Genomic DNA, 10,104 nt, shown 5'->3' with positions numbered 1-10,104 from the left:
ATAGTTACGACCTCAAAAGCTGCACTAGAAGGACCGACGAGCGAAGGTTGTAACATTATCCTTGTTTCATCAATAGTGTCATCTCCCGAAAGCCCAAAATATTTTAGGTGCATGAAATCGTGTTTTGTTCACTGAAAATCAGTGCTGCTCCTTTTGTATACCTATCTAGCCGAAAGTTGGTTTTCCTATGTGCTCTAAACTTTCGTGCTGCTTCTTTTGTTCCTATCTAGCCGAAAGCTGGTTTTCGTATGTGCTCTAGACTTTCGCTGTGCGTGGCAGTTAGTTGGTACTGTTAAACCATTCTGTCGTAGCGCGACTAATTACCTTCAAGGTGCATATGGCCGAGGGTTTGCACTTTTATTGCTTCTTCATTCAAACCTGTAGAAAGAGATCCTTATGTGGATGTTGACTGAACTCTCTCTCAGTCTGATAATAATAATTAATAGCACTCAATAACAGTAATAATAATAATAATAATAATAATCTCAGTCTCAATGGATAATTGATAGTACGATAACTTGGGATCCCAGTTTGCTTTAATCAATAAATCACAACTTGCTACCATATGCCTCACAATTCTTACCTTGAAAAGTGCACAGGTATCGGTCTTCCTTGTTAACCAGCAATGATCTAGTCTAAAAGAAACATACGGGTACTAAACACACCTACACAGAACGTTTCAATGCTTATTTCTGTTATGGTAGAAGTCTGCAGTAAACGGTTGCTATGGGCTGTGTCATGACGTGGCAGCTTTCATCTGAGAGATTGTTGATTTAGGTGAGAGTTCTCCTTTTAATTAAAAGCAGCTAGGGAGATATCTAAATCGCGCTCAAATTTACCGTGAAAGTACACAAGTTCAGTGCTAACACGTGTAAACACGAAACTTGAAAGGTGAAGGCTGACAAAGTTATGTATTCAGTATTTTAGTTACAACTGTGCAGAATTTGAATTATCTAGTGAAGCAAAAATAATTACATGGTAGTCTATAGCTATAGGTCTAAACGGTAAAACGGTATTCTATAGATATATAGACATTGTACGCCAATTTGCTGAAAAGCGCAAACGTGGGCATCACACTGCGAGGAAATTCCGAGCTACCAACAAAATGAGAAGAACATTACACTGATTGCGTTATCCCCTTTCTAGAGTATGTGTTAATGAGCTAATAACGTCAATGATATGGAATTTGGTACAATCAGGACAATGACTGATGGCGAAGTAGCGTACGTAGCCGGTCACGGATGAAAACCACTGACAATAGCGAAACGCTTCACGATAGTAATAAAAGTCCAAACTTGAATACAACCAAGAAACGTCACTTCACTAGCTAGTGTAATGTAACATTTTTAACGCGCGTTAGACATACACACCTATATAACCCATAGTATCTTATTAATACAGTCATTCGATATATCGCCACACTTGCGGGCACTCGCGAAGACTATCGATCTTACACTAGAGCTCGGCCCCGTTCCTCGGACACCATCATATTGCGGACGCGAGTTCTCAGTTATCCGTTTTTGAACGCAGTCCCTACCACATCATAAATGTAGGTATCCAAGTTGTAATTGATCACACCAAAAGAGAGCATTGTACCTCTTCTCTGCCTAGAGTGAGATTTAAAAAATTTCTCCTACAACCACGCCCCCACTAGGACGTGTAAAAGAAGTCGCTTGAACGAACTAGCCGTTCAAAAAAGAAGACGACGATGAGAGAGCATGCTAAAACGCTCTTTTACCCTTTGCAAAGAAAGTCGATCGCTTCGTAGCGCGCGTTGACTAGGAGTTGACGTAATCTAATTCAACTTTACCTAAGAGAAGCAGGGGTGAAGGTTCTAGCTGCTCTGATAGTAAACAAAGTTCCTGCATTCGTTGCAGTCGGTTGTGCCAACGATGACGTGCTGCACTTCGTGACGGTGCAAGGTCAGGCAAAGGTAGATATCAAACTGAGATAGAACACCTGCACACGTCTTAATCAGAGCCAAGTAACAATTTAGGGGAATACAAGGAATTTTTGTCCGGATGCCAAAACCACGCCCATTTTAGACTACGCCCATTCTATCCAATTTTGATTCAGCAAACAACACTTTATTTCTATTATTTGACATATATATATATATATATATATATATATATATATATATATACAAAGCATGACAATAACCAGAATAACTTTGAGACAACATACCTGCAAGTCAATCATTTACTGCGTTTCAATAACGTCTAGAAATAAGTTAGGGAACCTCAAAAGACAAATTTGAAAGTGTGCACTAATTCTGTGAGAACATTAACAGAGAAACCTAGCACAATGATGTGCAAAATTGTATTCAGTCAGACCCTTCTGGAAAACAGTATTTGTAGACGCGATCTTATGCCACACGTCCCAGTCATATAGACTAAAGCTGCTAGTGCTATCGTTTTGGGCCAACTCTCCAGTTTTCCTTGCTCTGCATTGCTTAATTTCTGAAACCTTGATTAGGACGGCGGTTGGTCTTACATACTTTCCACCACAGCTGAATAGCAGCGTCAGCGAGAAAGTTTTCCAATGTTGGTGCTTCGTGCTAAACTTCCATAAAGTCAGACAAGGTGGTGTTGCTCATGCTGGTGCGCCGGTCTGTCTTGATCAGTTTCAGCGACAAAAACATCCTTTCAACATGTGTGGTAGTAAAGGGAAGACTAATACTATGTCTGTGCTTCTAGTGGTTTGGCGAAACGAACAGCAAGAGCTTCTACAGCTTCTCTAACCTCTGCATTATCATCAACATTCTCGTCTTCACGATCTTGCTCAGAAGTTTGAACATTAGGTTTTCTTTGCTAAGTTTGGGTGTCAAGAAAGGCAATTATATGACAAAGAAGTTTGGTGTCACACCAACCTAGTCGCTCCTTCACTTTATTATCATTGCAAGGCATACTAAATCGGTATTCACCTTTTTTTCTGCACAGTTACTTAGTGTGCTGACAGAATAGTTTGCCAAAGGGGTTCCTTGAAGAAACCGTCTAGAATCTTGCCAGAACGACTGGAATTTTCAAAGAAACAGCAGTCACTGCTATGGCTTCAGCAAGTTTAACAATAACAATTTTATTATGCAGCACGCGTGTTTGCAGGTTCCCACACTCTCTCTACAGTCCCTGTTTCAGAGCCATTGACACAATTACCCACCCCACACCGCCTACATCCTGACCACATACATGTACTCAAAAAGAAAACATTCACAAATTAGGATGTTTGATTACTGTCTTGGGAACGCTGTTTCTACCAGTTCACGTCCTCACATTTGATGCTGTGCTATGCACATTGTAGGTGAAATTTGTATTTTACGGCAACTGGCGTCTCAGTAACCCGTCTTACCACTTCGCTTACTGTCTATGACCCCATAAGTGTGAACTTTTTTTAACCTTGGGTATGATCTCGGAATCACTAGAAACCACCAGGTCTAGCATCTGTTTATTAAATTATTTAATTAAGCCCTTCTTACAAAGAAAACCAAAAGATAACACTTTTGCATATCAAGGACATATAGTTAAGTAGAAATGGTTGTTATCCAATTATCCTGTGAGAGCAAGGGATCATCAACTGGAACCATCTATATATGTAAAGGAGAGGTGTCTGTCTGTGTGTCTGTGTGTCCGTCCGTACGAGCGTTTCTCAAAGACGGCGAGTCCAATCTCGGCCGAATTTGGCTCGCGTACGCCGAATTCATTCGGGTCGAAAGTGAGACCGTGGTCGTCTTCCTGACTTCTCCCACGACGACGCCATTTCCCGCCGATCGCGCTCGCTTCCGATCGCGCGCGAATATTTCCGGAACGGCGCGTCGTATCTCCACCGAATTCAGACCGCCCGTTCCCGACGTCGGACGGTACGCGCCGATCGTGTCGTTAATTGCGGGCGACGCCGGGAAACGGAAGATATTTTTGCTGATATCCGGGTCTTGAAAAATACGCCCATAGTCGTTTGCCAGTCTACGACCGTCGAAGAGCTACCGTGTTTGATGCACCTGTTCCCCGAAACGCCAACATCGTCTTCGAAGAGACGACGTTCAGCGGGACTGTCGAAATGACGAGAGTCGGCATTCGTTATATACGGGGAACGGATTATCCGGGTAAGTATTGCACGTGACTTGCACGTGACTTGCACGTTACGGGATTCACGTCGAAATTATAGATGCCAGGTTCGATACACCTGTTCTCCGCAACGGGACTGTCGAAATGGCTTCAACAGGATCAATAATCCAATCAACGGGATTTTTTGAAACTGGGCACGTGTCGAATAGATGCCAAGTTCGATACACCTGTTCCTCGCAACGGCAGCAACGTCCAAGTCGAAATGGTTTCAACCAATCGCTAATCCAATCAACGGGATTTTAGAAACGGCAATTGAACGGGATATAACTATGAATGAGAATTCTGTCTGACTGCTACTAAACGGTAAAAGCACTTACACCACGGCTAATTAGTGACAGTAAACGGTTCTCTATACAAACTGTACGAGACCTGGCTACACCCCTTCTGCCTCTCCAACCATCAAACGCATTTTTAGATACTTTCTGCTATAATCTCTACCTATAAAGGCGACCTGTCTCTCCTCCACTTCCGTGTTGTATTGGCTCTATGACAAACGTGTGTGTCAACTGCGGCGCTATGAAGTGGAAAGGAGAAGCACCTGGCATGTGTTGTCCCGCGGGCGAAGCCGTGCATTGGAGCTTGTATAAGATAATTGATGTAACAAGCTCTAATGAGCACACCTGGTGTGACCTCCTTCTTACGAGATAGTAGATTACCCCAAGTAATACTCTCTGATAGTGCACATAGTCTGACTCATGAGTGTCTGGATCATGCCATTTGGGTGTGACTGTTCAAGTAACCAATGTCCGGCCAACACAATATATGGCCGGACATGGACTTGTTTTGACCGGACAATGTCCGGTGTCCGGGTGTTAATTTCCCCTCTGATATATTATTATTATTTTATTTATTTAGTCCCACGTCTGGAATCACAGTCTTTACTAATCCTTCTTAATGTGGCCTTTAACAAAGCTCAGTCTTACTTCGTTTACTTCTTGCATGGCTGTCCAATGATTGATGGTGTCCGATAACAGGGGCGTTGCTCTAGGAGGAGTCAATTTCCTCTGGAGACTACATACAAACTCCCATGGAGGTCAGAGGCAACACACGACATTTAGTACAATCTATCTCTCTAACTACGGCACACCGCATTCTACCGCATTCTACCGCAGTTCAGTTGATGCCTCTCCGCCTATTACAAGGATATGTTGACACACGCTCACTGCTCAGCTGCTCATTCAGAATCAGACGATGGGAGAGATCAGCGAGCACCGGTGCACCGTCTCTCGAAAGGATCGTTTCCTTTTGTACACCTCCTGTGCAGCAACGTTGATACTGGTTGCAGCTACTTTCTTCTTGTTTGCTCTACATCAAATCAGAATTGACCAACTCGAGGCTCACATCAACGACATGCAAGATAAACGAGCAAAGATCAACTCTGTAGGAAAGAATGCAGACGGTCACGGCATTGACATGCCACATCGTTACGTTAGAGAAGCTCTCAATGGCAAAGTCGACAATAAAGGAAGCACCGACATGAACAAACTCGTAGAAGAGATGATCAACATGCAGGTGACAAATCAGTAAACTCCTTAACTAATTACACGTAAATGCATGATGGGACAGTAGAAGTAGTCTATTAATTAAATTGCTTGTATAATTCTCTGGTATGTGCAGCTGCGATCACTGCGAGCTCACTGTTTAGCAAACGAAAGAGTCTGCATTCAAGGTATAGATAAACAGCGAATCTTTATAATTATGTATTATATAAAGAAAGATGGGTATATGTTATCGTAGGTCCCAAAGGAAGCGTGGGAGCAAAAGGTGACAATGGTAAACGGGGACCACAAGGTACAGAAACAGATTTAAAGCACTTTGTTCAATTGTTATTCATTTCTATGATACTAATTAAGGCCAAAAGGGCAAAGTGGGATTCGTCGGACTGCAAGGCGAGAAAGGTGAAAAAGGTGACTTGGGACCGCGTGGAACAAGCATTGGTATGTATTGTTGCTATTCGACACACACACACACACACACACACACACACACACACACACACACACACACACACACACACACACACACACACACACACACACACACACACACACACACACACACACACACACACACACACACACACACACACACACACACACACACACACACACACACACACACACACACACACACACACACACACACACACACACACACACACACACACACGAGAGGGGGAGAGAGAGAGAGAGAGAGAGAGAGAGAGAGAGAGAGAGAGAGAGAGAGAGAGAGAGAGAGAGAGAGAGAGAGAGAGATGAGAGGGACTGTGCATGAGTTTGTACAGAGGTATAGCGTAGCATTGACTAGTCCGTGCTAGGTCCTCGTTATTTGTGGACATGGTCTTAATATTTGTGGACTTAAATACGTAATACTTGTAAATGCTTTATACAAATATCGGAATATTAAGGCTTTACGTGCGAGTCACATGCCCATGCAATATAATTTTGAATCTAGTGGACAAAGACGTTTGTTATTAAATTAATCGATCCAACGTACAAGTGACGCTTAACTAAACAACTGCATTTAATTTCTGTGTAGTGTAGAGTATACATAATCGATAAAAACAACCATAATGTCTAGCCCGCTACTGATAGCAAGTATTAGACACGCTTGCTGTATTCGGGTGTGCCTCTTCCTGTCCTTGTCAATTTTCTAGCGAACGAGCATACTTAGTAGCCAGTCTTGTGTTCTAGTGACATGTTTGAACCATGCAGCCGATTGCACGCGTGCAGGAACGTATAGCCAACCAAGTACACTGTGAATCTGGGTAAACATACGGATATCTAGTGTGTGGATAACTACAAGCCAATAATAAGTGGGTGTGTCCCATGGCATCGTGAAGTCTATTGGACTGTAAGCCCCAATTTCTAGAGGTCGACGCTACGCTTCTGGCACTGTAGATATAGACTAGGATGAAGACACAAATCATTTCTGTCAACGTATTAGTTTTTATATCTTCTTACTATACTTTTGTTTTTTAGACCCTCCTGTCATCACTCGTTCCCCAGTCAGCATGACCGTATTACAAAAAGGTTCAGCTGTCTTCAAATGTGAGGCGCGTGGAACACCAAATCCTACAATCCGTTGGAGAAGACTGGATAACTCGCCGCTTCCTAAATTGAGAGCTTCTGTATTGCTCACCAATGCACTAAAAATTGTTGATATCCAAACAGAAGATGCAGGATCATATGTATGTGAAGCTAAAAACGTGTTTGGGTTAGAGCAAGCATACGCCACTCTTGCCGTTCAAGGTATCGATTCTATTTGTCTAGCACATATATTACATCATTATTGTATGTAAAATACATAACTTTGACTTGCAGCTCCTCCATCTTTTGTTAAAGTGTCTTCTGACGTCGTGTCTGTGTTTCCCGGAGACGACGTCAAGTTGGACTGCTTGACATCAGGATATCCCATTCCAACGATTACTTAGTCGCGAGTAGATGATTTGCCAAAGTCCAGCAAAATAGAGAAGAACGGCACTCTCATTCTTCGTAACGTGACGCAATCGGATGTAGGTCAATACATCTGTACAGCACAAAACGATATTGCAAAGAAGACTCACTCTCTCACTCTCACATTAGATTTAAAGAGTTAGATTGACAAATTATAGTAATTGTCTATAATATTGGCATCGTCGTTGTCGTATTTGTGTTAGACATTCCTACTCTTCCTGGAGAAGCTGTTGTTAATACGGACGCTCTTCTCAAGTGTCACCTTTGTTCTATCCGTGGATATTCATTGACGTGGGAAAAGATTGGCGGCAGTCTTCCAGCAGGAAGGGCGACGCAAAAAAGTTGCACTCTCATTATCAAAAACACGACACTGGATGACAGCGGAAGATACGCGTGCATCGCAACCAAACAGACGGGAGAGAAACTGAGACACGAAGTACCGTTTACAGTTATAGGTCACTCGATTCCTTTCTATCGTGCATAGACCATGTTATATCAATGTTGTGTTGACTGCAGCTCCTCCTCGTATCACCAGTCACATTTCTCCTATCGTTGCTGTTCGATCACAAGGAGAATTAGAATTGCGGTGTGCTGCTGTCGGTCCACCCGCACCGGACGTCTACTGGACTCGAGGCTCACAACGGTTGACAAGCAGCCAAGCGGGAATCTTAGAAATAAAAAAGATGGACAAATTGTCCGTTGGCTTCTATCGCTGCCATGCAGTCAATCGCTTGGGCCAAGATGCTAGAAATACCAAAATAGGTAACTAACATAAAGTTTTGAGTTTACTGTCTTTTAATTCATTAATATACCTTTTTCTATGTTTGAAGTAATATCTCAGTTGCAGTTTGTGCACCGTCCACCATCCAAAGTGTCTCTCAACAAAACATCTAAAACAATATCCTTCAACTGCTCAGCAACTGCGGCACCCGGTCTTCCTGTCCACACGCATTGGTCGATCAATCGCAGCAATAAGAAAGAATCTGGATGCGATAAAAGTATATCTGTGTTTTCGAATGGAACGCTAGTTATTCCTGATGCAGATGAATGCGGCATTGGTGTGTACAAGTGCAACGCTCAACATGACGGAGAAAATATTAGCACGTCAATGCAAATTGTCTTATCGAGAGGTATACACACTTGTAGTTAGTTTTATGCATGTCAGGACAACAAAGTTAGTTATTTGAAACTTTTCTGTAGATACGAGTTGGATGTTGACAAGTGACTCATGTGGAGGATTCAGACAATCTACGTACGACAGATCAGTTCGTTACGCAGTTTCATTGTCTAACGTATGGGATAAATCAAAAATATACGATTGTCCTTTTGGATATTACTGGGCATCTACTGATGAAGGACGAAAAATATTTAAAAATAACATTAACAAGTCGAATATCTACCTGTATTACAGACAGTGTAACTGGTCCAATTATGTGTGGGGAGGCAAGACTCGTCATTACTTCAGGTTTCGTGATTCGGCGTCAACCAATGCTTACAAGCATGCTGGTAACCGCGATGAGTATCAAGTTCAGTACAGCAGTACTACCAGCGGTTTCGCCGGTATTGTCTGCATTAAAAACTGATCTGACTTAAACAACGTTTGACTATTATAGTATTTCCTTGCGTTGCTATTGTTAGTCTGTGTTGCTTCTTTCATGCTTTCGTGCTAAACTAATTCTTGTTTACTTCGACAACAAAACACCCACCCTACTATCCAAACTAATTCTGCGGCATTTTCGTTACCCTCCGTCTACGTTTAGTAATCGTTTTATCTTCTCGTTTTCAAAGACATGACATTAGTACAAATAGCCTGCATGTTGTCCTTGGTCGTCTTGAAAGTAATTAATTCTCTAATTGCTAAATTTTAGAAATATTATATTTTTCAAATTGAATTATGTGCAAACTATGAATTATCCATTTTTATCACGAATTGTTGTAGTTTGGTCGAGTGAAGTGTTGCGTTCTTTAGGAATCCACATTGTTGCTTACGTATACTAATTCCTAAAACACTGGTAATAATAGGGAGTAGCGGATCTAAAGAGTAGCGCAGCAAGAGTGCGCCCCGTTTTCAGGGTCGGAAGTAGTCAATGGAAAAAGCTTGCGAGGTATGTGAGCATACGCAGACTGTGCATGTATCTAATATATAAAGCTCAAATTGTCTGTCTGTCTGTCTGTCTGTCTGTCTGTCTGTCTGTCTGTCTGTCTGTCTGTCTGTCTGTCTGTCTGTGTGTTCGCTTTTGGCGGCCACGTCTTCTGTCCGTTCGCAGCCGAAATCGGCACGCACACTCGGCACGCACAGGTGAAGGTTTGCGTAAAACAATTAAAAATTATGCACCGGGTCCCCTCTCGAGGGGTCGACCCCCGCGTAAAATTTCTCGATGACGCAAACGCTACACATTCCCGTTCATTCGAACACACGCCCACACTACTCCTGTGTAGACCGTATGCATCGTCGTCATTCACAAAGCTTCGAGCAATCCAATATCTCTTGCCGACGAAACTTACTCTTCTAGCGCTTTCGTTTCTCT

The 10,104-nt window shown here is 42.5% G+C and overlaps 1 protein-coding gene across 1 annotated transcript; it reads left to right on the top strand.

Moving 5' to 3' along the window:
• The first annotated feature begins 5,312 nt into the window (after window positions 1–5,312).
• Window positions 5,313–9,159, top strand: LOC134198210 (immunoglobulin superfamily member 10-like). Its single transcript, XM_062667561.1, is given in 10 exon segments — window positions 5,313–5,633; window positions 5,739–5,790; window positions 5,859–5,912; window positions 5,975–6,058; window positions 7,103–7,372; window positions 7,445–7,714; window positions 7,780–8,031; window positions 8,093–8,338; window positions 8,407–8,706; window positions 8,777–9,159. Coding segments are annotated over 10 exon segments (2,232 nt in total).
• Window positions 9,160–10,104: the final 945 nt, after the last annotated feature.

This window comes from Corticium candelabrum, chromosome 1, assembly GCF_963422355.1.
Source record: "Corticium candelabrum chromosome 1, ooCorCand1.1, whole genome shotgun sequence".
NCBI classification, from domain to species: domain Eukaryota; kingdom Metazoa; phylum Porifera; class Homoscleromorpha; order Homosclerophorida; family Plakinidae; genus Corticium; species Corticium candelabrum.
Note: the sequence above shows the minus strand (reverse complement) of the source record. Positions and strands in the feature narration are given on the sequence as shown.